The 26,519-nt window shown below is 54.7% G+C and overlaps 2 protein-coding genes across 2 annotated transcripts; both read right to left on the bottom strand.

Annotated features, from left to right (window-relative positions):
• Window positions 1-7,325: 7,325 nt before the first annotated feature.
• On the bottom strand, window positions 7,326-16,262 carry Iqcn (IQ motif containing N). The gene is made up of 3 exons (XM_008824682.1): window positions 14,298-16,262; window positions 12,996-14,024; window positions 7,326-8,306 (listed from the first exon to the last, which is right to left on the bottom strand). The coding sequence occupies exons 1-3, from the start codon at window positions 16,260-16,262 to the stop codon at window positions 7,326-7,328; spliced, it is 3,975 nt and encodes a 1,324-aa protein (XP_008822904.1).
• Window positions 16,263-24,951: 8,689 nt separating this feature from the next.
• Window positions 24,952-26,513, bottom strand: Jund (JunD proto-oncogene, AP-1 transcription factor subunit). Its single transcript, XM_008824558.3, has one exon. The coding sequence runs from the start codon at window positions 26,408-26,410 to the stop codon at window positions 25,532-25,534; it is 879 nt and encodes a 292-aa protein (XP_008822780.1). The 5' UTR covers window positions 26,411-26,513; the 3' UTR covers window positions 24,952-25,531.
• Between the last annotated feature and the right edge of the window lie 6 nt (window positions 26,514-26,519).

Genomic DNA, 26,519 nt, shown 5'->3' with positions numbered 1-26,519 from the left:
TGTAGATCTACCCTCCCCAGTCCATTATTTGTACAATGGGAAGCCTTATTTACAGATGAGTGCCTAATGCAAGCTAAAAGAAATGACACTCATAATCAGCAGCTGAGACCCCAACCAGGGCAGGATCCACCACCTGGATTTATAGATTGGAATTATGACCAGCTTTTTGGTCAGGACAATTTCTCCACAGGAATTCAGCAAGCTGCAATTCCTGCTGGCTGTATAGAGCAAGTACGCTTATGTGCATTATAAGCCTGGGATCGCCTAACACCATTGTCTACCAGGCCTGGAGAGGCCTCTTCATTAACCTTTTTAAAGCAAAAACCAACTGAGGCTCTCCCAGACTTCATACTAAGAGTACAAGCAAGCTTAGATAGAAAAATAACAGATCCTGCAGCCAAAGCAATGCTTTTAAACTGCAGAGGGGGACCAGAGTCTGGTGTAAGCCCTGGTGGGGTAGAGTTCCAGGAGAGGCTGAGAACCCCTTTTCACTTGACCGCTGTCATCAAGGCCTCCTTTCTAGGACCCTAAGACCTATCCTTGTGGGTTCCTAACCCTCCCAGGGCTTGTGGCTAACAACCGACCATAACTCCAATTCCAGAGGACCGAACACCCTCTTCTGGCCTTGAGGACATTGCATGCATATGATGCACTTACACATATGCAGGGAAAACACTCAAATACATAACATAAATTAAATTCCACACTGTCTCCATGGCCCCCAGCGCTGAAGACACCCCAACTCTCGCCCAAGGCCGACCAAAACCTCCTTCAGTTCTGGTGGTTCAGAGGTCCCGGCTCTAGGAGCTCCCTGCTCTAGGAGCTCCCTGCTGTTCCCCAAACCTTAGGACCTTTGTGCACTGTGCTGCTGGCAGCTGCCCTTCCCCCAGCTCTCAAGGGGGTAGTGCACACCTGTCATCCAGCACTCAGAGTGAGGCAAGAGGATTGCCATAAGTTCCCAGACAGCCTGGACTTCATAGTGAACTTGTGTCTCAAAAAATTAAAAAACAAGCCAGGGGTGGTGGCAAATGCCTTTGATTCCTGCACTTGGGAGGCAGAGGTGGGCGGATCTCTGTGAGACTGTGGCCAGCCTGGTCTCCATATCAAGTTCCAGGTCAGCTGTGGCTCACCAGGACCAAAACAAAACAAAACAAACAAAACCAAACAAAACAAAATTTAAAACAAATACAGGCTGGGCGGGGTGCGTGCCTTTAATCCCAGCCCTCAGGAGGCAGAGGCAGGCAGATCTCTATGAGATGGAGACCAGCCTGGTCCACATACTGATTTCCAGATGGGCTGGGACTAGGGAGACTCTGTCAAAAAACAAACAAACAAACAAAAAAACCAAATAAGAAAGAGACCAGTAAGATGGCTCTGCTAGAAAAGGCACCTGCCGCCAAGCCAGACACCGAGTCTGATTCCTGGAACCACACGGTAGAAGGAGAGAACCGGCTCCTGCAAATTGTCCTCTGACCTCCACATGCATGCTGTGGCAATCCCCCAACAATGCATAATAAATAAATATACAGAAATGCAAAGGCTCTGTCATTGGCGTGGCTTCCACAGTTTGTCAGGCAACGTTGTAGAGCTGCCTGTCCTTCTTTCTTTAAAAAAAAATGTTTAATACCGGGCGTGGTAGCGCATGCCTTTAATCCCAGCACTCAGGAGGCAGAGGCAGGCAGATCGCTGTGAGTTCAAGGCCAGCCTGGGCTACATAGTGAGTTCCAGGACAGCTGGGGCTACAGGGAGACCCTGTCTCCAAAAGACTAAAAAAATTTTTTTTAATGTATTTAATTTTATTTTATGTGTATGCAGTTTAGCCTGCATGTGTGTAAATGCACCCGTGCATACAATGCTGGCAGAGGCCAGAGAGGGCATCATATCCCCTGAAACTGGAGTTACAGACAATTGTTAGCTGCTGTGTTCTGCGAGAACAGCCAGTGCTCTTAATCACTGGGCCATCTCTCCAGCCTGGTCCTGTCCTTCTGAGTCAGACAGAAAAGCATAACTTCTCCTCGTTTTCCATCTCTTTCTTTCAGACACACTTCTCTCTGGTACCCTTACTCTTTCTTTGGAGCCCCACCCCTTTCCACCGTGCAACCAATGCCAACCTCCTGCAAAAGGCTCAATGTTATCTCCTCTCCATCCCTCTCCCAGAAACTGCTGAGATTTCCAGTATGGCTGTCCTGTGGATTTTCTCTCAGACTCTACTAAAATTGTCCTTACAACAGCACACACACACACACACACACACACACGCGCGCGCGCACACACGCACACACACACACTCACACACACGCACACACACTCTCACACACTCACACGCACGCACGCACCACACACACGCACGCACACACACACACGCACGCATGCACACACACACGCACACACGCACGCACACACACGCGCACACACACACACACACACACAACCTGTTGCAGCCCTGGTCTGGCCCTGGTGGTGTCCAGATTCCTGGCGGCCCCTCTGAGCCCATTCCCCATTGGGGCTCAGGATCCCATGCGGAGTCCCTGGTGCTGTTCGCCTGGCTCAGGAAGGACACAGTAGAAGCAGGGAGTGAAGTGCCCAGCCTGCCCGACCTTTGCACAGGCCTCCTGCCCTGTGAAGAGCTCGCTTTCTCCCCAGCCCCACCCTTCATCTACTAGGCTCTGACATCAAGTCCTTTCACAGCCTCAAAAGCCTGTGTTCTTCCCTTCGTACCCACAAAGACCTCATATTCTTGTTCATCAAACTCTTGTCTCCTACCTGGGGCTGTTGCACCTGCTGCTTGTGCCTCTGCCAGGACAATGGGACAACCCAGACCCCAGATGGGATAGCAGCTCTTCCCTAGGAACTCCATTGCACATTACCTGGGCTCCTCTGATGCCCATCTGTTGCCCCCAGACTGTAGGCCTCAGGAGAGCAGGTCTCCAGTGTGACTTCAGCACAGGGCATAAAGCAAACACCTAATTAATGTTTGTCTCCTGAATCCATGACACAGGGATTTTATTAATTTTTTTGAGACAAAGTCTCAAGTGGCAAAAGCTAGCCTTGGACTTCTGCTGTCCTGCCCCATCACACCTTGTCTGATTTATTTTTTTGTTGTTGTTTGTTTTTGAGACAGGGTCTCCCTGTAGCCCCAGCTGGCCTGGAACTCACTTTGTAGAGCAGGCTGGCCTCGAACTCACAGAGATCCGCCTGCCTCTGTGCGGGGGGTGGGGTGGGGGATGTAAAGGCGTGTGCCACCACACCCGGTTTGACTTATTGAGTTTTGAGTTGGGTCTTTCTTGTGTGGCCCAGCCTGGCCTGAAACTCCTGGGCTCCAGCAATCATCCTGCTTTAGCCTCCCAAGGAGCTGAGGCCTGGGCATACAGGCCCAGGCCAGTGCAGCAGGAATGCATGTCTTCAGCCTCTGACCTTCCCAGGCCCTAGGCCCCCATCTCTCTTGGATTATAGGTTGTCAGCAAATGGCAGTCTCTGGCTGACACTTCCCTAGAGGAGGAGCAGACACAAGGGGAATTAGGCACCAGAGGGCACTACTGCAGGGGAATGTCCTCTTGGGAAGCCAGTGTCTCCAACCCTGTCTGTACCCCATCTCACCATGGACACCCTGTCCAGGTTATGAAATGCCGACACATCTCGGTTATAGCGCCTCACTGCTATGAGCACAGAACCAATGATCAAGACAGACACCAGCAGACACACACTGATCACCACACCAGGGTTCCTGTGCGATGTAGAGATCCACTCGCTGCCTAAAGCAGAAGGGTGGAGAATGGGGGATGGGAGGATAGGGAGATAGGGGTGGGAAGGGTGTCAGCCCAGACAGAATCACAGCTCCAGCCCCTTACCGGGAACCGTAGGCAGGGGCTCTACCAGTAAGCCAGGCACCCCCACAAGTACACAATTTCATGCGATTTTTTTTTTTTTTTCTTTTTGAGACAGGATCTCCCTGTAGCCCCAGCTAGCCTGGAACTACGTAGACCAGGCTGTCCTCGAACTCACAGAGATCCACCTATCTCTGCCTCCCGAGAGCTGGGATTAAAGGCGTGCGCCACCACACCCAGCGTGACTTTTTAAATTATTCATTTTCTAGTGTTTGTTTTTCCTTTTTGAGGTAGGGTCTAGCCATGTGACTCAAGTTGGTCTCAAACTTGAAGCAATCCTCTTGCCTTATTTAATGAACTGGCATCTGCCCACCCACTCCCTGGTCTGTGTCTCCCTCTGGTGGCCAATGTAAGAACTGCATCTATGTTCTAGGCACCCTCCCTGGATCCCTCTTAAAACTCACCCTGGCCAGGGCTGGAGACAGAGAGCCACTCCTGCGGGGTCATGGTTGTGGACTGGAGAGCCGTGGTCAGCTCGGAACTGGGGGAGCCAGAGCTGGAAACAAAGCCTGTCTCTGGTTGTTGAGGTGTGGAAACTAGATTTAGATCTGTAGAACTGGGGCTGGTGTTGGAAGTTGCCTCTGGAGTTGAGCGTTCGGAGCTGGAGAATGTGTCTGAAATTAGGGGGTCGGAGCTGTTGTTTGTCTCTCAAGCTGAGATCTCAGAGGTGGATGCACCACTTGGAAAGAAAAAGCCGGCGTGGACAGAGCCAGCGATCAGTGCTTTGGAGGACGGATGAGGTGCTCAGGATTCAACCACCCAGTGTGGGCTGAGATCTGAACCAGCACAGCCAAGCAAAAAAGGCTCTGAGCTCAGCTTTGCAGACATTCCAGCAACCTGGCCCGAGTCATGGGATCCACGCTACAACAATACCATCAGTGGCACTGACTCCGGGGACCTCCACAGTTAAGGGAAACTGAGTCATGGGTTGAAATCTGTTACTCGGTTTGGTTCCTCAGGAACAGGCGCACATAGAGTTTCTAGAGCCCCAACCTGGACTTGAATCCCAACCATGTGGATGGAATCTGGGGTCTCCCACATGCTGGCCACATCCTGTTCACCCAACAGCCACCTTCTCCAGGTGAGGCGTACAGAGCTGGGCACTGGGCTAGTCCAAGGCTATCTGACACTCCCTCCCTCCAGGCAGGTTTCCCCATGTACAGCCTGGGCATGGAGTCCAGAGGGTGAGGGAATAGTTCCTGGTTCACCTCACAGGACATCTCCCTGCCCCATTCCAGGTGTCTGAACTGTTGAGCAGGTCACAGGCTCACCCATCAGCTGCCCCACCTGTGTTCTTTCTGCCCTCCCTGCCCGGTGATCTTGGTGATCTCTCCATTTCCTCATAGCCTCACCCCAGATGGCAGATATGAGGAAATAACACATAGGTGCTGACCCTGGGAACAGGGAGGGGTGCTGGTCCCCCATCTCTCAGTCTCCTAGGCCCTTTGGGGACAGTGAAGAGTCTAGGAAAGCCACAAGTCCACACTGTGAGAAACTTCTGCTGAAGAGAAGACAACTCAGGGTCCATAGTGAACCCCAAGTCAAACCAGAACTTTGGGGCAATGAACATTTTAAGTGAACAAACCTATGAGTTTTGGAAAAGACATGGTGGTGGATCCCAGCCCTGGATAGTTAAGCAGGAAAACAGTAGGTATGTTTTTAGGCAGCATGTCTACTGTCTGACCTTCCCACAGACTCTGGGACGGGAGGCTGGGGTAAGCTTTCTAAGCGGCTCATCCAACAGCTGGATGGAGAAGGAATTATCTTGGGACTTTAAGAATGAAAACTCATCTACACTAAGCAGGCCAGCTAGCAACTGTGGTGGCCTTTGTGGTGATATAAAAAAATTGGGATGTAGCCTGGGCGGGGGGGGGGGGGGGGGGCAGAGAAAGCTCAGAGAGAAGTTCAAATCTCCCTAGGAACTGTTTCAGGAGAAGCAGAAAGGAATTAAGTCAGACAATAAGACCTTCTTATGGGAGCCACCGGTGGTGACTGACCAGAAAGTGAGTCCTGATCCCCACCTAGCCCTTCCAGTTGCACTGGGATTCTGGGGTCTTTATCATTTTCTGGTTGAGGAGCAACTGTGCCAGAAGTGCCTGGGGTGTCAGAGGAGTCACCAGCCTCTGTCCCAGCCCTGAGAAGTTATTACAGCCCCACTGTGCCTTGGAGGGAAGGGGAGAGAGGGGCCCCAGACCTGTGTCCCCCAGCCTGGCTGTCTTACCCGGCCACACCTCTCCCTTCCAGCAGCTAAGGCCTCCCCTCCCCACTCTTACCTGTGGATTTGGAGTCTGAGAAGTCCACATGTACAGGCATCAACAGCAGAGCCAGCAGCAGGAGGGGCCGCAACCTGGAGCCCGCCATTCCTGTGCCACTGTGTGCTGCAGGTGTCCAGGTGGCTGCACCTTGCAGGAGCAAGCGCCCCCTGCCAGCGGCGGAAGGAACTGAGCAGGGGACCAGATCCCACCCCATCTGGAACCCGAACCTTTTCTCAGCACCTGGCCTGGACCAAGCTCCCAAAGTTCTGAGGAGATGCTGTCTCTCCTGTCCCCCACCACCCTGGTACAATCCCTCCGTGGCTTCCCCAAACCTGGGCTGAATGCCCTTGTCTCTCTAGCGCCCAGGTTCCTCCCAGCCCTCTCCAGTCACCTGGGGATAGCTTTATCTCCCTCTCTCTTATCCAGGCTGGGATATCCTACCCAAAGGACCTAGAACCAAACCCCCAAGGATGCAACTAGAACCCTCTGACATTTCCAGGAGAAGGTACTCGTGTATATCTGAACTGAGGGAGTCAAGGTGGCTGCTCGAGGCTGGGTCTCCAGATACGTTTTTGTTGTTTATCTTCATTTTTGAGATTAGGGCTCACTGTGTAGCCTAGGCAGGTCTCAAACTCCTGGTGATTTTCCTGCTTCAGCCCCTAAGTGCTGGGGTGATAAGCGTGTGCCACCACACCTAGCCAAATGCAGGTTTTTATTTTATGACTTTGTTGTGCCATATGGGGCGGTCAGAGGACAACCTGTGGAAGTCCATTCTTTCGTCATGTGGGTCCTGGGTATCAAATACAAATCATCAGTCTTGGTGGCAAGCCCCTTTACCTGCTGAGCCATCTCACTGGCCCCAGATGGCTTTCTAGAAGTCACCTGGATATGACTGGACATTGGAAGTCCTGCCATCAACCATATGACACATGATTCCACACCGGCAGCCTGTGACCTCTGGGAAAGAATTAGGGTCCCCTCATCCTGTCCACAGATCCTGTGTGGGTTGGAAGCATTCAGACTCCTCCCCTCTGGCATGATCTAGAATTCCCCTTGTCCCCTCACACACCCATACATGCCCCCTTAACTCAGGACAGTGAACAGAATCAGGCTGTATCATGATTTATTCATGAGACCCACAGGGCCACATGGCTACCATGGTGTCTCCCTGCCCACAGCTAGAGGCCTAGACGCCGGGCCAGTGTATAGAGTATGCCCTTGAGGCACGGTGAGAGGTATCCCTGGAGATGTCCCACGGACCTCCTTGTCCCAAGAGTGCATCAGTAGTGAGGCAGCTACGGGTGTAATGTCCCCTCCATATGGCCTGGACCATCTTGGCCGCGGACTGCTGCTGTCTGAGCAGATGGCGGGTCCTGTAGCCCCTCCATGTGGCTTGGATGATGGTGGCTGCCCTTTGCTCCCAGGTGCTCCAGGGACCCTGCTGGGACACTGAGGCCCACTGTGGGCCAGACCGGCCTGAGATTCCTTGGCCGAAGCCTTGCACTACACGCGTGGACAGTGTGTGACCGCACACATGGCAGGTGCGTGGCTGGGACCCCACAAGCATCACTACTCTGAGGGGGGTCTCCACTCGGGGCCCCAGCGACTGGCAGACACTGCAGATGTCTGGCTGACAGGACAGGAAACTGCGGTGTTCTGAGCTCTTGTCAGCACCCTGGATAGCTCGGTGGTTCGATGCCCCAGTGGCCCTGCCACCTGACTCCTGCCACATAGTGGGCAGCAGCGCCTGACGGGCCTGGTCCCTACGGATGGAGTAGCCGCGCCAGGTAGCCTGGATGACTGTGGCAGCCCTCAGCAGTCGTACCAGGTTCCGTCGCACACGGTAGCCACGCCACGTGGCTTGGATGACAGAAGCCCGCTGATGCCAGACCTTTATGGTGCGCCGCACCAGGTAGCCACGTGTGCCTGCCTGGATGGTGACCGCGGCCTGCACGATAACCTTCTCCATGGCCCGCCCTGACACCAGCAGCTCCGCCGATGGCTTGTGGTCCAGTGCCTCCATTCGCTTGGGATCCCAAGGCCCCTGGCCCCTGGTGGGATGCCACATGCCTCGGGGTGCCTGGGTGCCCACCTTGGCTCTGACGGCCACGCTGGGGTCCACCGAGTTCCACGACTGGCCAGCAGCTGGGCAGGTGTCCACAGGACCCTGGGGTACAGTGGGGTTGGGGATATCTTGTTATAGCCAGTTTTAGGGTGCCTGATAAGATGGGTTCTCTGGCTGTGGGGTGCAGTGGTGACCTGAGAACCCCTATCAAAGATAGTTTTAGGGCTCCTGACAAGTTGGAGTTTTTGGATGCAGGGTGCCTTGGGGAACCATGTGCCCCCATCATAGCGGGCTTCAGGATCCATGATGTATTGAATGTTCTGGCTGTTGGGGACAGTGGGGACTGGGGAGCCCTGGCCATGGCCAACTCTGGGGACTGGGACAACATGGGGGCTCTGGCCCTGGGGTGTGATCACAGTCAGTGCTGTCTTCTGGTGGCCAGCATGGCTGCTGTGATGGGTGCCTTCATTGAGAAGGGGCCTCTGTGAGCCCTTTGGTGACGGGTCACAGACCAAAGACACCCTGCGACCTCCCGAGGATCCCTTCTGTGCTCTTTTGTCCCCCATGTGGATGATGGGTGTGATGCCTGTCATGGCTGTCCCTGAAGACTGCTTGTGACTGACTGGTGGAACTTGAGATATCAGTTTCTGTGTGGGGCTGGAGGGCAGCGGTCTGATCAGGGAACCTCCTAGACGTTCCGAGACAAGGTTACTGTGAATGGCCTGCTAAGGTTTTTTTAGGGGTGAGGGTTCATGGTAGCTACTCTGGGTTGGATTCTCGGGTGCTTCCATCTGGGAGACACTGGAAGCTGTACTTTGAGTTTGGGACTTTGATCCAGCAACCCCTGTGTTTGGGGGAACATTGAGGGTCCTCACCCTGGCAACAGACCCTGGATGCAGCTCAGCTGTCTTGGGACTGCTGAGAGTCAGCTGTGGTACTGCTGAGGGTATGTTAGAAGCTGCCATCCCTGGGGAATGGTTTTGGGGCTCAGCATGAGTCATGGGCTCAGGGTGATGCTTAGTGACCCCAGGACCTAGAGGCTGATTTGTACTGCCCTGCAGGCCTGGGATCCCATTAGCAGGGTGGAGGTTAGGGGGACCCCTTGCTAAGGATAAGGACTGAATAGGGGCAATGCCATTGGTCAGGAAGTGCTTGTCAAAGTTTGGGGCTTGCACAGGGACAGGGGTGGCACCACTGGCTTAGCTGGGAGCCTCCTCCGTGAATAGGGGTGTTTGGTCTCTGGGAACATTTTTGGCCACTAGGGGCTCATGTTCCTGACTGTCACTTCCCACCGGACCCAAGTCCTCTAGGACCTCAGATCTGACAGACCCTAGTCTAGACCCCCCCCACAGTGTCAGCCACTTGTCCCAACTTTGGTGAGGTCTGGCTATTAACACTCCCAAAGTTGGTTATCCCTGGGTCCTGGCTCAATAGCCGAGGTCTTGACAGAAATAGAGGTACCTTGTGTGCACCCTGGGCCCCTCTGAGAGCTTCCGGGGCTGGCGGGTGACAATTAGCCAGGCTGGTGGCATGGGGTGCCAGGGACAGGAACCAGGAATCTTCCCCAGCCTGTGCCCTATGGTAGGGATGAGGGCTGATTCCTACCAGCATGGACCCCGGGGCCACACCACCCACCCCAGAAGCCGAAGGGGTATTCAGTCCCCTCCCGACAGCCACAGAACCCAGGAGTGACCTGCGGTGGGGGACCTTGGCAAGGGCTCTACAGCTGAGCTCTGTGTCTCCCTACCACCCACATTCATGTTTGCATAGCTGGGGGTCACATCCATGGTCACAAAGTCCCGATGGGGGGTAGGAGCTACATCTATAACTACTGACCCTGAAGCAAGGCTCTGGGTCCCACTGCCCCCCCGCATGGACCCTAGGCAAGGGCGGCTCTTGCCCACTCCCCTGATCACAGATCCTTGAGGCAGATTCAAAGTCATGGTCTCAAGCACAGGTTTGTGGGTGACCACTAAGGGCCCCTTTCCACATGTAGAATCCTGAGCAAAACTCTGAGCCACGGTGCCCATTGTTATGTCCAGAAGGGCCATACCTGTGTGTTGGCAACTGGGTAGGCCCATGGTGGCTATAGAGAGGAGCTGGAGGTCTAATGCCATGGAAAGAGGAGCACAGGCCTGAGAGTTGCTGGGGCCCAGCTGGCTTGGGAAAAACTCAAATGGAACTGGTGCACTTGACACTGCGGCCAGGCATAGCCTCTGGCCCTCATCTGTGGCCATGGTAGTCTGTTCCTGAGCCCAAGGGACATCTGTCTGAAAGGCCCGAGTTGCCATGGGGACCAGGGTGGCACACATTTGGGGACAGTCCCCCAGCCACAGGCACCTGGGACTTGTCTGTGTTTGTGCCCTTGAAACAAGGCAGACACGGAACACTGGCTCCTACAGTCAGGCCACTGTCCTCGGGAGGGCCCTGGAAGCCTGGTAGAAGCCAGGCATGGATGGAGCCATGGGACTCGGGGACCCCTTGCTGGCCTGGGTCTGCTCAGGATGGAAAGTGGGATCTGAGGTATTTGACTTGATCCTAGTCCCTATCAGGGGGTTATCACCTGAACTCACCTGATCTCCAAGGGGTGGCAGGCCTAACCTACTGGTCACACATGGATACGACCCAGTTGGGCTGGCAGAGGGCTGACCCTGAGCTGTGCCACTGTTCCCCCGACCGACCCCATACACCACAGTTGGCAGCAATAGGCTCAGGGCTTCCAGGGTGGCCATGGACGGCTGGGAGAGATTAGAGCATGTTCCGGGGCCCAGAAATGGGGGGCTTAGTCTGGGGGGTATCCTGTTGGACAGAGGCACCTGGATGAGGCCAGGAACTATGCTGCTAGCCACAGATGGCTGACAGGGACTTGGGGATGCCCTGGGGACTGCAGATGCATGGGTCAGGCTAGGGGACAGAACACTAACCACAAAAGGTTGGGCTAGACTTGGGGACACCCCATGGGGCACAGGTAGCTGGACAAAGCCTGGACTTACAGCTGTGGGGATATATGGCTGAGCAAGATTTGAGTGTATACCATAAGACATAACTGGTTGGAAAAAGTTGGGGGATACCCCAGTGGCCATAGAGGATCGGGCCAGGCTTGGGGACATCCCAGTGTTCACAGATAGATAGGCCAGGCTTGGAGACACCCCAGTGTCTGAAGATTTCAGAGTCAAACTTTGGGACACGCCATTGTCTGTGCATGGCTGGGCCAGGCTTGGGGACACAGCACTGAACCCAACAGGCTGAGGTGAGCTTAAACTCAAACCTGTGGCCTCTAATGTTTGGCTTAGGGGTGGGGATACCTCAATGGCCTCGGGTGACTGGCCAGGGCTGGGGGCTCCCCTGTTGGCAAATATGAGCTGGGGTATGGTGTGATCTGACGGAGTGACTCCCTTGGGCTGTAGGTCTGCAACAGGGACTAGGTTGTCCACTGATAGACTCCCCTATACCTGGATGGGGTTTTGTCCTGGGACAGCCCATTGGCCTGGTCCCCAGAGCTGTAGTGAGAGCTGCTATCTGAGTCCCAGTGGAGACTCAGGGCCAGGCTGGTGCTATGGAGCAGGAGGGACTTGAGTTCCAGGGGTGGTGGGAACTGAGAGACCACATGCCCAAGGTCAGCTGGGTCTGTCCTTTCCAGCTGTCCCTGGGGTCTGTCTCTTGCCTCCCTGAATATCCGTGACCCTGGCTGCTGGTCTTCCTGCAAACTGGCCTCCGTGGAACCTTCTAGAATTTCTGAAGGTGTCAAGCTGGGTGGTGGGGAGGGGCTGGGAGAGGTACTGCTTTGAAAAGAACTCTGAGAGTCACTGCCACTCTGGCAGGGGGCTGCAGAGCCCCTCCGGAAACTCCTGGCCAGTGTGCTCTGGGGGTACTGTGGGAGGGCGGCCAGCAACTCCTCCAGGATGGACGTATGGCGGTGGTTGGCTGGACCCCGGGAATGGGACAGAGTTTTGACGGTTGCCTTGGGGTGCCTTTCCTGTCTGGGGATGGATGCCCTAGGAAGGCCTTGTGCCAACCTAGCATTTCAGGACATTCGTGATGACTGGCCACTTGGCTGTCTTTCTGTTACATTCCTCACCGTGGTAAACATTACTCTATTGCCCAGTGAGGTCCATCTGTGGCTGGATGGCAGGACCTGCCTTACAGTCTCCTCTACAGTCTCCTCGGTGGCCATGGGTGATCGGTGGGGACCTCTCAACACAGAGGGACAGCCACAGAGGGACAGCCTGTGCACCCTTGGGTTTGGACACTGACACATACTGCCTTGGAAAGAGGAGGATGACACCAGAGGGGCCCTGGGGACCTCCTTCCACCCATGCTGCCAGGAGACTTCCCCGACACTGTGCTGCCGTCTTGGTACGACACCCATGGGCAGGACGCCCTGCTGGCCACAGGTGGCTGGTGTGAGATCGGAGACCTGCCACTGGTCACCAATGGCCGGCTGGTGCTTGGGCCTACACCATTGGTGACAAGTGGCTGCCACGGGCCAGGGGGCGACGGCTGGGGAGGTCACTTGGGGACACAGGGACCCTTACAAAATACCATGGGGTGAAGACCCATTGGCCTCAGATACATGTGGGAACAGAGGGCTCCCACCTCCTGAGCCAGCGTAGACTCCAGGACTGCACCCAGGGGACAGAAGTGAGTGCCGGAGACCATCCCTTCAAACAGGAAGGCACCCAGGTGGGACTGTGGCAAGCAGGGTGGCCCTTCCAACCTGACTCCATCCCCCTCCCCCATCGAGATTGTGCCAGGCAGTTCCCAGGGGAGACCCTTCCGTGGTGGCCTGACCTTGCTACACTGAGGTTGGACAGGACCCAGTGTGGGTCCCCACGCCACTGACAGGCTCCCGCTGCAGGTCACCTCCACCGGGGCAGGCGCAGTCATCCGGCTCCCTGCTGTTTTCGAGGTGGCCTTGAGCGGGAAGGCACCCGTCCTCTGGGCCATCTGCTCCAGGGATTGAGTGAAGACAGCACCCAGCTCACCCTGGCACAGGGCCTGGCTGAGTGTGGCCCTCTCATCATCCGTCAGGGCTTTGCAGAGTACCTCGGCCAGCTCGCCTTGTGTGGCTTTGCTAAGTTCTGGATGCAGCTCGCCACGGGACAGGGCCTGGGACAAGGTGACACCCAGTTCACCCCACAACAGGGCTTTCATCAATGCCATTCCCAGCATGCCTTGAGGCAGGGCCTTGACCACAGAGGCCCCCAGGACCTCCTGGGACAGGGCCTGGCTCAGCACCGGCCTAACTTCCACCTGGGAAAGTGTCTTGGCTAGTAGTGCACACAGGTCCTCGGGGGAGCCCAATGTGGCCACCAGCTCAGCACACAGGGATGCGATGGATGCTGCCAGGTCGTGGCAGGACACGGCCTGGCTGGGCACAGGTGGTGGTGGTGGGGTCCGTGCCCGGCCGCTGTCACCCCAGGGGTCTGTGGAGCACACAGAGTGTCCAGTTGGGGTCAGCAGAGGCAGCAGCATGCCTTGGGTATCTGTGGCCACTGAGCGAGAGTTCTGCGTGGCCTTGTTTTGCATGTGGCCATGGGCCTGGGTCCTGCCCCTGTCATCTGACTTCGTGTGGGGTCCAGTGCTGAGCGTCCCAAAATGTTGCCAGAATTGGACAGAGGCCTTGGATGCACTCAGGAGTGGCTGTGACTGGGTCTTCCCAGCAAGGTTGGAGGCTGAGTGGGTGGCCAGAGGACACTTGGCTGTTTCAGTGGCCGGCTGAGCCTGTGACTGGCCCTTTGTCAGTCCTATGGGCAGATGGGCCTGCGGAGCCTTGGCCAGACCTGTGATAAGCTGGGCCGGGGATGGGGCCTTGCTGAGCTTGGCGGGTGGGCAGACATGACATGTGGTCTTTGTGGTCTTTGTGTTTGCAGTCTTTACATGCTCAGTGGGTGGACGTGACTGGGGCGAGACTTTCGTTAGGCGAGTGGCCATCTGGGATGCAGTGGTTGGCAGACACATGTTCAGATGTCCTTCAGGCAGGACCATGGGAGGATGTGCCACGGATGGACACATTGATGGATGGGTTTGAGACAGAGTTCTGGCCTGTTCACCAGCAGGATGGGGTTGGGCTGAGTGTGTCATCAGGTGTACAGCCAGTGGCAATGAGGGCTGGGTGGTAGAGGGACACATGGCTAGATGTCGTCCCTCGGGTGGGACCATGGTCAACACAGATGTGGGGCATGGCTGGGGTGGTGCTTGGGTGAGGTGTGTGGCCAGCTGGAGCTGGGGCTGAGGGGTGGCTGGCTGATCTTGGGAGGAGGCTTTGGTGAGGGGGACGGCCAGCTGAGCCTGAGACAGGGTCACGGTCATCTCGACAGGCATGTACACTTTGGCGTGGACCTTAACTACTTCTGCCTTCTGCTGGACCTGGGCCAGGGACTTAGTCCTGTCCTCTGTGACTTTTGTCCAAGACAGTGCCCTGGTTACAGCAGTCCTGTTAGTCTTTGGAGCCACGTCCCTTTTGAGGGGTCTTGGAGGTCCAGGCTTTGTCTTCTCTGCTTCCAAAGGAGTTTTCACTGGATGCTTAGGAGCCACAGTGTCTAGATGTCTGTGGAGACTACACTTGCCTTTCCCATTGGCCATGTACAACTGGGAGGCAGCCCTGATGACCATGGTGGTCTGCTTGGTGCTCATTGTGGCCTTGGCCTTTGGGCTGCTCAGGTGGTCCTGGAACGTGGCATTGGGAATGCCAGTGGCCATGGGAGGTTGGGGTGGGACTTTGGGACTTTTAGCTGCTGCCGTGGGGACCAGACACAGGGTCCTGAGCACAGCAGCCACTGAGCGTATCTGGGCCGGGGTCTTAGTTATCATGGCTACCAGGCGAGTCTGGGGTGAGGGCTTGGTAATCGGGGCGGATTGTGAAGATGTCTTGGACATGTCAGGACATGTCTGAGGGTGGCTTCTGGTCATAGCAGTTACTGGATGTGTCTGGGGTGAGGTCTTCACCATCACAAGCCCAGGACCAGTCTGCATTGGGCTCCTGGTGACAGGGACCCCAGGGCGTGGGGGGCTTTTGACTGCCGGGGTCACAACATAACCCTGGGGTGGTGTCCTGGTGGCAGGGACAGTAGAACAGACCTGTGGTATGGTGTTGGAGAGCGAAGGGTTCAGTCGTATGTGAGCTGGGGGCTTGGTCATCGGGGAAACTGGGCAGGTCAGCGATTGCATCTTTGTGACCGTCACCAGGGGGGTGGGACATGTCTGGGGTGCAACCTTCGGTGCTGTGTATGTTGTGGCTGGTGACTTGGGGGTTGAAACTATTGGATATGTCTTGATAGGGGTCTTGGTGACTGGGTGTGGATGAGGCAAGGCCTTGGGGGCATCTGCTTCAGTGTGAACCTGGGTCTGGGTCTTCATGGGTCCGGGGACAGCTTGGCCAGATCTCACTGATGCTACTTGCTCCTGGATCCCTGCTTTGGTGGACCTGGAACCCTTTGTCGTGTCCCCCTCCAGCTGTCTGATGAGACAGGAGCTCCTCACAGTCTTAGTCAGCATGCAGTGCTGGTGTTTGGGACCTAGACTCATGGGACCTGAGAGTCTGCCGGTCACAGCCTGCTGGGGTGCCAGGCCACCCCTGGCGGCTCCACCAATACAGGGACCAGGGGCTGCCTTAGACTGCAACTTCGACGAAGCTAGGTTATTGGAAGATGGGAGCTGAGTCTCCTTGTTCACCACGGCGGGCAGCAGGTCCTCGGGCGCATGGAAGCGCACCTGCTGCGGGGGATGGTAGGGAATGTCTCCTTCATCCTCCTTCACTTTTTTCCTCACTGTTGGCCTGTTGGACCGCACAAGCCTGCGTGTGCTGAAGCGCCGCCAGGCCTCCTGGATGCCCTTGGCTGCCATCATCTGTGAGATAAGCTTCTGCCGCAGCCGGTAGCCCTTCCAGTTGGCCTGGATGACTGTGGCTGCTCGTGACACCATCATGTCCATCTCATCCACCAAGATGTTCTTGAAGGCCTGGCTCTCCACCACAGCCCATAGGCGGGGGACTGGCTGCAATGGCGGCACAGGCTCCTTTGGCAGGCAGGAATCATGCTGGGGCGGGGAACATGGCATGGCCACTTTCTCTTGGTGAATAGGGGCAGGCTGAGGATGGGAGAGGCATGGTCCACTTGGTGATGAAGGGTGCTGCAACTGAAGCTGTGTTGCTGGCTGCATACTGCTGCTCCTGAGCAGGGTGACACCTGGATAGATGGAGGGCCAGGTGGTAGGATTGAGACTGGGGGATTGGAAGGCTGGAGTGAGTGAATGGGTGGATGGCTGGATGGCTGGGTGGGTGGATGGCTGGGTGGATGGATGGGTGGATGGGTAAATGGATGGATGGATGGATAGATGGGTGAATGGGTGAATGGGTGGATAGGTGGATGGATGTGTGGATAGATGGATGGATGGATGGATGGATGGGTGAATGGGTGGATGGGTGAATGGATGGGTGGATGGATGGATGGATGGATGGGTGGATGGGTGGATGGGTGGATGGGTGGATGAATGGGTGGATGCGTGAATGGATGGGTGGATGGATGGATGGATGGATGGATGGATGGATGGATGGGTGGATGGGTGGATGAATGGGTGGATGGGTGAATGGATGGGTGGGTGGATGGGTGGATAAGTGGATGGGTGGATGGGTGAATAGGTGGATACGTGGATGGGTGGATGGATGGGTGGGTGGATGGGTGGATGGATGGGTGGGTGGATGGATGGATAGATGGGTGGATGGGTGGATGGATGGGTGGATGGATGGATGGATAGATGGGTGGGTGGATGGGTGGATAGGTGGATGGATGGGTGGATGGGTGGATAGGTGGATGGATGGGTGGGTGGATGGATCGATGGTTGGATGGGTGGGTGAATGAATGGTTAGGTGGATGGATGAATGGATGGACAGAGGGATCAATGAGTGGACAAATGGTCAGGTGGGTGAGTGAATGAATCAACAGATAAATAGATGGGCTTATGGATGAATGGATGGGTGGATGAGTGGATGGCTGGAGGAATGGATAAATAGATGAGTGGGTTGGTGCGTTGGTGGGTAGATGGATGAATAGCATGATAGCTGGATAGATGGACAGATGGATGGGTGGTGGATGGATGAATGTCACAGATGGGTGTGTGTGGGATGGATGGATGGATGGCACAGATGGGTGGGTTGTGGATGGATAGCTCAAGGTCAGTTGGAATAGTGAACAAAAGGGAAATGAAGAGTCATCTATGGTTTTCAACAGGACTGTAGGCACAGAGAGTTGGGATACTGAGTAACCCTGGTGTACCTAACCTGGGGCATAATACCCATGTGTGGCAGAAGCTCAAGCTGTTTTGCAGCCATGTTCTTACCTTGGAGGGTCATAGAGTCAGAGGAGTTTCTAGAACTCAGTGAGGTCTCAGAAGCCAGCCTGGAGGAGGAGGCCGTCTTCAGTTCTTCATCCAAGAATCGTGCAGCACCGCTCTGGGCTGGTTCTGTCCTCAAGACCAATACAGGAAGGAATGCTGGGGTTAGATTGTTGTTTAGAAGCTAATGAACAGGAGTGCTGAGCCACAGAGGTGTTCCTGTAGCATCCTGCCCAGGAGAAATAAAATCTGGGGCTGGCAAGTGACTTAGCAGGTACAGGTGCTTGTTGCCAAGAGTGACAAGCTGAGTTCAATCCCTGGGACCCACATGGTGGAAGGAGAGAACTGACTCCTGTAAGTTGACATGGGTACTTGTATACCACATACACAATTAATTAATTAATTAAAAATTAGATCAGGCCTGGCATGGTAGTGCACACCTTTAATCCCAGCACTTAGGAGGAAGAGGCAGGAGGATCTCTCAGTTCAAGGCTATCCTGGTCTACAGAGTAAGATCGTGTCATTCATAGGTAGGTAGGTAGGTAGATAGATAGATAGATAGATAGATAGATAGATAGATAGACAGATAGATACACATGATGGCTAGATTTAAATATATATATATACATAGATATATTGATACATAGATAATAGACACATAGGTGATGGACAAACAATCCTAGCCTTAGTTTGAATGCAAAATACGCACTTTAAGTACAAAGGCCTGAATGTATTGAGAGTAATTAAGGAGAGAAAAAGATACCAAAGAACTCAGAGTGCTAAACCCACATCCCCGTGTTCCTGTCTCACGCAGTTGCTTTAAAAACAGAGAAGACTCATCTAAGCCCTTTATGGACATGTCCCTAGAGGAGTAAGTTGATCAGAAGACAAAGCAACCGTAAATACATATGCATCTAATAACACAGCCTCGTGCACATGCACACAGCAGAAACTGGAGGTATTAAAGAAAGAAATAGGGGCCAGGCGTGGGGGCGCACGCCTTTAATCCCAGCACTCGGGAGGCAGAGGCAGGTGGATCTCTGTGAGTTCAAGGCCAGCCTGGTCTACATAGTGAGTTCCAGGACAGCTGGGGCTACAGGGAGACCCTGTCTCAAAAAGATTAAAAAAAAATAGAAATAGGGGGCTGGAGAGATGGCTCAGTTGTTAAGACCACTGGCTGCTCTTGCAGAGGGTGTGGGTTGTTCCCAGCACCCACATGGTGGCCAACAACTATCCCATAACTCAAATTCCAGGGGATCCCATGCCTGGGATCCCATTCTGGCCTCCACAGGCATTGCATGCACATGGTACACCTACATCCATGCAAACAAAACACTCATACATATAAGATAAAAACAAAAAGTCTTTAAGTAAGACATAAGTTAATTCACAATCATAATTGTAGGGTTTTATTTTTTCTTTCTTTCTTTCTCTCTTCCTTTTATTTTTCTTTATTGACCTATTTGAAACAGGGTCTTCCTGCAGCCCCAGCTGTCCTGGAACTCACTATGTAGACCAGGCTGGCCTTGAACTCACAGAGATCCCCCTGCCTCTGCCTCCCGAGTGCTGGGACTATGGGTATGCGCCATCACACCCGGCTTATTTTTTAATTTTTATTTATGTATTCTTTATGTGTATGAGTATTTTGCCTGCGTGGATATAAGTGCACCCCTGTTGTGCAATACCACTTAGGTCAGAAGAGGGCGTTGGATTACCTGGAACTAGGGTTACAGGGGGTTGTTAGCTGCCATGTGGGTGCTGGGAACTGAACCCAAGTCCTGTGCAACAGTAGCCAGTGCTCTTAACCTCTGAGCGATCTCTCCAGCCCTATGGGGGTTTTAACTTTTAAAGATTGGGGGTGCTCCTTTTTTTGAGAAAGGGTCTCCTTGTAGCCCTAGCTGGCCTGGAACTTGCTATGTAGACCAGCCTGGCCTTGAACTCAGAGATCTGCCTGCCTCTGCCTCCCAAGTGCTGGGATTAAAGGTGTGCACCACCAACTCCTGCTAAATTTTTTAAAGATTTATTTACTTGTGCATCCACTGATTTCTTCTTTCCTTGAACATGGGGCTCAAGTCTCAGGTAGGCTGAAATCCAGCATATCCTAGCAATCTTCCTGCCTCTGCCCCTGAGGGCTACAGGCATGTGTGGAGTGTCAGCTTGTTGCATGGTCCTGGGAGCTGAACTCTGATCTTCATGATTGTACTGAGCTATCTCTCCCTCACCCTCACTTTTTTTATAATTTCATTTTTTAAAGGTTTTTATTTTTATTCATATGTATGTGTATATTTCTGTGTGTTAGTATATGCCTTGTGTGAGTGCAGGTGCCCACAAAGGCCAGCAGAGGGTATTGGATCCCTTGGTGCTAGAGTTAGAGACTACTGATGCCAGACATGTACACTAGCCACTTGTAGTTCCAGAACTTGGAAGGCAGAGCCAGGGGATTTCTGGAGCAAGCTGATAGCCAGACTGACCCTATTAGTGAGCTCCAGGTTTGATTCAATTGAGACAGCCTATGTCCACAAATAGAATGGGGCCACAGAGGAAGACCCCTGACATAAGGCTTGGGTCACCACATGCAGCACACACATTCCAACATGTACACCCATACTCAAGACACAAACACATGCAAAACAACCCACAAGAAAACCAAGGCACTGGGCATGGTGGCACAAGCCTTTAATCCCAGCACTTGGGAGGCAGAGGCAGGCAGACCTCTGTGAGGTTGAGGCCTCCCTGGCCTACATAGTGAGTTCCAGGCCAGTTGGGGCTACAGGAAGACCCTGTCTCAAAAAAAAAAAAAAAAAGACAAAAGGAACCCCCCCCAAAGATAGGGGGCTCCTGGGAACACCACCTGAGGGTGCCCTCTGGAATCCACAAGCACTGCATATGCCAACTCACACATATACGCACACACCACCATAGCCAAACATGGTGGCATCTCAGACGCATCAACCATTGAGACATAGTTTGTACTTCCTTATGGAGATACCAAGTCAGACAAGCAGGGTTACCGGTCCGACTTGTCCGAGGTCACAAGAGTACACAGCCAAACAGCACCTGGCTCACTGAGTCTCTGATTCTACTTTATGTGGTCAGCCTTCAGGACGAGTCCCAGGGCCCCCCAGGACCCTAGCTTCAACACTGAACCAGAGCAGGATCAGAGGCTGAGCCCCCATACTCCAATCCGCTGTCCAACCCAAACTGTCTGCATCTTCCTAGGTCTCAGAACCTCATCTATGCGGGTACCCTGAGACAACCCCCCAGCATGCTGGGACGGGCTGAGTGATGCAGTCACAATAAGTGATTGTCACCATAACAGCTGACATTCATGTCACAACCACACAGGCAAAGTGGGGCTCAGACACCAGAAACTGAGTCAGCTGGGTCTAGGGCAACAGAAACTGTTACAGGGACCAGGGACAGAGGAAAGCTGCTAGAGCACTTGCCTAGGGTGTATGAGACCCTGGTTCCCTCCCTCACAGCACATAAAATCAGTCTCCATGCAAATGCCTGGGGAGGCTGAGGCAGGAGGATTGCCATGAGTTCCAAGAGTGTGGTGATACATGCCTATCATCCCAGCACTGGGGAGATGGAGACAGGAGGATCAGGAGTTCAACATCATCCTGGGCTACAGAGTGAGTTCAAGGCTAGCCCTAGGCTACATGTGATGACTCTGTATAAAAAAAAAAAAAAAAACTGTGATAGAATAGCTAGGAGGAGAGAGAAGAGAAAGTGGGGTCATGGGGGCAGAAGAGGGAATGGGGTGAAGGGGCGACAGACAGAGCCAGGGACGCTGATTCAGCCACATCAAGTCCATCTCCCTCAACCTCAGTCTCCCCACCCATCTCTGAAAAATAGACAACTTCCCTGAGTGATGGAGGAGAAATGACAGCTCGCCAGGTTTGGCTCCTAGTGGGACGTAAGTACCATTGAGGTCCAGGGACCCTGAAAACCATCCCCAAGGGCTGAGGGGCTGAGCTGCCACCCACAGCAGCCTGAAGGACCCAGAAGGTCTTGGCAAGAGCAAGGGACAGGACAGTGACACCTCTGTGACGCCACTCACCTGTCCCCAGAGCTGAGCCCACCAGCCCAGGTTGATGGCCAGCCTTGGGGCCCCAGTATTAGGGTCTTTATGACTTGAAGCTGGGTTCCAGCCAATCCCCATCGTTGTGTCAGGGGGCAGGGTTCTAAAAGGCAGAACTGGGGCTGCAAGCAGGATGGAAGGTTCTGAGCTAAATGGTTACCACCTAGTCAGAAATAGGGCTCTGAGTCGGGCGTGGTGGCACAGCCTTTAATTCCAGCACTGAGGATACAGAAGCAAGTGGATCTCTGTGGGTTCAAGGCCAGCCTGGGTTACACAGCAAGTTCCAGGCCAGGAGGGGCTATAGAGAGACCTGTCTCAAAAGAAAAAAAAGTTCTGACCCCCAAATCTCCCTGTTTTGTCTGGAGATCTCACACTTGGGTGTCTGCTATCACACAGGATGTCCTGCAAATGTCCCCTGGGCATGAAAAGACAGGAGTCAAGACCTGATGGCTGTCATCCCAGCACTCAGGAGGCTGGTGAATTTCAGGTCTGCCTGAGCTACATAGGGAAATGCTTTGTAGAAAAAAAAAAAAAAAAAAAAAGTGAGCACAGATTGTGAACTGTGGCCCTGTATGGGTGGAGATGCAGAGTGCAGCCAATGTTCTGGGTCACCTCCCCAGGCTGGGCCAATGTCCAGCATGAGTCACAGCTACCCAGGCCAAAGCTGACACACACCCTGGCCTGTACAGGGTGGGCTCCAACCAGCTACCTCCCTGGGGATCCTGCAGGGGCAACAGGCCTCCCAGCAAGGGGCACTCCCACACCCTGGGACACCTTCCTGCCCCTTAGCTCCTGAGAAGTGCTTCAGTGAGCCTGCTGTCTCTGTGGGCATATAGGGATTGGTGCACTTGGGACGCCAAGATGCAGTTGAGACCGCGAAGATTTTTTCTTTTTTGGCAGTGCCAGGGAATGGAACAGAGGCCTGGCAGATGAGGCAGGAGCCACCACTGAGCAGCGTCCTCAGCACTGGGTGTTTGAAACAGTCCCCCCACGTAGCTCAGGCTGGCCTGGAACTCAGGATCCTCCTGCCTCAGCCTCGCTGGGACTGAGTACCAGGTCTGGCTCAGATCAGTTGATGTGAAAACACATTCCCAACAATAACAAAAGCTTTATTAGGCCAAGGCTGTTGATCCTGGCAGAAGCAAAAGCAAGAGGATCCCTGTGAGTCTGAGGCCAGCCTGGTCTACATGAGTTGCAGGTCCGTCAGGGCTGCACAGTGATAAACCACCTTTAAAAGACCCACAGATGCCGGGCATGGTGACGCACGCCTGTAGTCCCAGCACTTGGGAGGCAGAGTCAAGCGGATCTCTGAGTTTGAGGCCAGCTTGGCCTATACATAGTGAGTTCCAAGTCAGCTTGGGTTACCGGAAGACCCTGTCTCAAAAAAAAAGACAAAAAAAAAAAAAAAAAAAAAAAAAAAAAAAAAAAAAGCCCACAGACTCCATCTAGCACTGCAAAAATGGGGAAAGCAGAGCATAGTGGTCCACATCTGACATCCCAGCACTCAGGAGGCCACAGTAGAGGTCTGGGCTCCAATTCCTGCTGTGCTATTCACCAGGTGTAGGGTAGGTCCCCAAGCCTCCCAGCGCCTCCCCTTTTCTGCTGACATTAGTGATTCCAACAGGGATGGGAAAGAATCTACCTAGACTAGAACACTTGCATTTCACAGCACACAAGGTAGAGACCAGCAAGGGAAAGGACGTGCCTGTCAGAGCTGTGCCAGGGCACCCAGGTAGGGACTTGGGCTCTCAATTGGCAGTGCTTGTGGCTTAACTGATAGTGCCTATGGCTCAGTTGGCAGAGTACTTGTGGCTCAGGTAATAGAATACTTGCCTAGCATGCACAAAGCTCTGGGTTCAATCCCCAATTCTGCGTAAACAGGGCCTGTCATCTCAGCATGCAAGAGGTGGGACCCTTTCTCAGGCTGGGACCCCATCTGGAAACCTCTGCTTGGCCTAGTTAATGCACAGGTCACACAGTTAAACACCAAACCCACAAATTTCCTTTTTTGTGGGTATTGTTTAATATTTTAAAAATATTTTTAATTCTTTTTTCGGAGCTAGGCAAGCGCTCTACCACTTAGCTAAATCCCCAACCCCAATATTATGTCTGAGTGTATTGCCTGCACGTATGTAAGTGCACCAATGTTGTATAATGCCCACGGAGGTCAGAAGTGGGTGTTGGATCCCGTGGAACTGGAGTTAGAGTTGTCAGAGGCCATGTGGGTGCTGGAACTCAAACCCAGGTCTTCTGCAAGAGCAGTCAGTACTCTTAACCACTGAGCCATTTCTCCACCCCATCCTGCCAAGTCTTTAATAAAAAGGAATGGAGCCATCTCTCCAGCCCTGGTTTTTGGTTTTGAGTTTTTTGAGAAAAGTTATCATTCTGTGGCCCAGGCTGGCCAGGGGTTGGAGAACCTCCTGTCACAGCCTCCCAAAACAAACTTGTACCATCACACCTGACTCACAAAAAAGTTCTGTACAAGGTGGATAAGCAGAGTGGGAAGAGAGGATGAGGAAGTGGAGAGGAACCCACTCTTTGCATGGCCAAGGGACTGGGGTCACACTGTGGCCTGTCCTTGTGCTGGGTTCAGGTGTCAAACAGGCAGTTTCCAGGGCTGTTTGGGGACATATGACCCCAGGAGAGTGAGACTCCCAAGATCCTTAAGGGTCGGTCTTAAGTGTGTGGCTGAGGTCCAGACTTCAGAGGTGTGGGGCCAAGGGTCACAAGGGTCCAACGGCCCCGTTGTAAATAGAAATGAGCCCCTGCCCTGAGAAAATGCTGTGGAACCTCAAGTCAAGTGCTCAACCTCTCTTTACGTTGTCTCCTTAAAATGGGGACAGATGTGTGTCTGGAGAGATTTAAGTGCAGGGAGCCACCCCTGATCCTGGGGAGAACTTGCTCTACAACTCCCAAGCAACAAAGGCTGAATAAAAGCTTCCATGGAGCATCAACTAGGAACCCAGGAGGATTCTCTCAAGAACCTTCTTACAAACCCTGGGCGCACCATTTGAAGGGGGTTACGGAACCGAGGCACCCAAAGAGGTTCCCTAGGCTGGGCTCCCTCTCCCTTTCCACTTTGTCATCCCTCCTTCCGAAAACACAAGGGAGACAGCAGCTCAGTAGCCAAGGCTGGCCCAAGAGCCGGCTCCACCTGGACTGCAGAAGATGGTGCGCGCCTAGATGGCGCTCGCTGTGCGCCAGATGTGCAGGTCCCGCCCGCGCCGCGCTCCCGCCCCGGGAGAGAAGAGAGGGAAGGAGGGGGAAGGGAGCCGGCCGGGCCCCGCCCTCCCCACGGCGCCACAGGGGGAAGAAGGAGGCGGACAGCCGAGCTGGCATAATGAAGACTTTACTGAAAACACAAAACCGGGCGGACCAACGATTACGGAACAGGAATGTCGACTCGTAGCAAAACAAAACAAAAAGAAAAACAAAACAACAAAAAGAGAGGGTGGTGTCAGGAGAAAGGGGGAGCAAGAGCGGAGAGGGAGAAAGGGGAGGAGTCTTTTTTTTCTTCTTCCCGTTTCTTTAAAAAAACCAACACACACGTAACACTCAACCAATGTTTGTTCCCGAGTAGAAACATAAATAGGGCGGAATAGGACACTCCCGTTCTTCTCTCTTCCAAAAGCGCACAAAAAGAAAAAGAAAAGGAGAAAGGCAGAGCGTGAGGCCGCGCGCCCCTCGGAGCCCGTCCTCCGCGACACAAAGGGGCTGCCTGGGCGCCGGCTTGTGCAACACGCGCGGGGTGGGGGAGGACAGAGGCGGCGCGAGGGCGGGGACCGTGCGCTCGGAGTCCCCCCGGGCAGTTCAGGAGGGTCCGGCTTGTCGAGTCCGGGGGTGCCGAATCTCTGGGGGAGTCCAGGGTGGCCCCCCACCGCAGCGAGTCCGCGCATGCGCGCCGCGCTCGAGCTCAGTACGCGGGGACCTGGTGCTGGGGCAGCAGCTGGCAGCCGCTGTTGACGTGGCTGAGGACTTTCTGTTTGAGCTGCGCCACCTGCTCGCGCAGCAGGCTGGCGGTGGACGCCAGCTCGGTGTTCTGGCTCTTGAGAGTCTTGACTTTCTCCTCCAGGCGCGAGATGCGCTCCAGCTTGCGCTTGCGGCACTTGGAGGCGGCGATGCGGTTGCGCAGCCTCTTGCGCTCTGCCTTGATGCGCTCCTGCGTGTCCATGTCGATGGGCGACAGCGGAGGGCTGTCCCCGAAACTCGGGACATCCGGCACGGTCTGTGGCTCGTCCTTGAGCGCCGCCAGGCGCGGGGGATGCGGAGGCGGTGGCCCGAGCGCGCCCGGGGGCGGCGGGAAAGCCACGGGCTCCGCGGGAAAGGCCACGGTGGCCGCACCCCCGGGCGGCCCACTGCCCCCGGCGAAGCTGCTCAGGTTGGCGTAGACCGGGGTGTCGGGGCCCCCGGGGGTGGCTGCCAAATCCCCCGGCGCAGGGGGCGCGGTGGCCGCCGAGGTAGCCGCGGTGGGCGCGCCCAGCTGGTTCTGCTTGTGCAAATCCTCCAGAGCCTTGACGAAGCCCTCCGCGAACTCCTGCTCCTCGCTGGCCGCCACCTTCGGGTAGAGGAACTGCGTGCTGGTCGGGGTGGTGGTGACCAGTCCGTTGGACTGGATGATCAGCCTCTCCAACTCCGGGGACGCCAGCTTAAGCAGCCCGAGGTCCGGGGACGCCAGCAGCCCGTCAGGGGCGCCGTCGGGGCGCAGCGCGGCTGCTGCGGAGGCCGAGGCAGCCTTGAGGCCCGCCGCGCCCTGCTCCGCCAGGCTTAGCGTCAGCGCGTCCTTCTTGAGCATGCTGCCCGTCGGGGACACCCCGGGGAATGTGCGGCCCGGGGCCGCCAGGCCACCGCCAGCACCTGGGCCGCTCGACGCTCCAGCCGCCAGGCCGCTCAGCACTTCCTCG

Source organism: Nannospalax galili, unplaced genomic scaffold (genome assembly GCF_000622305.1).
Source record: "Nannospalax galili isolate Female #2095 unplaced genomic scaffold, S.galili_v1.0 scaffold529, whole genome shotgun sequence".
Lineage (NCBI taxonomy): Eukaryota > Metazoa > Chordata > Mammalia > Rodentia > Spalacidae > Nannospalax > Nannospalax galili.
The sequence above is the reverse complement of the archived record's forward strand: the minus strand, read 5'-3'. Positions and strand labels throughout refer to the sequence as shown.

What these genes read in the sequence shown, in the direction of transcription:
- Iqcn (XM_008824682.1), bottom strand. Translation starts at nt 16,262, where the DNA reads ATGCCATGTTCCCCGCCCCAGCATGATTCCTGCCTGCCAAAGGAGCCT. An exon ending in AGCCCTCATTGCCACTGGCT is followed by an intron (nt 14,025 to 14,297) that starts GTACACCTGATG and finishes CCACCCGCCAAG; the next exon opens with CTCAGCAAGGCCCCATCCCC. An exon ending in TCCAACCTCAGTGTAGCAAG is followed by an intron (nt 8,307 to 12,995) that starts GTCAGGCCACCA and finishes ACTGTACCCCAG; the next exon opens with GGTCCTGTGGACACCTGCCC.
- Jund (XM_008824558.3), bottom strand. Translation starts at nt 26,410, where the DNA reads ATGCTCAAGAAGGACGCGCTGACGCTAAGCCTGGCGGAGCAGGGCGCG.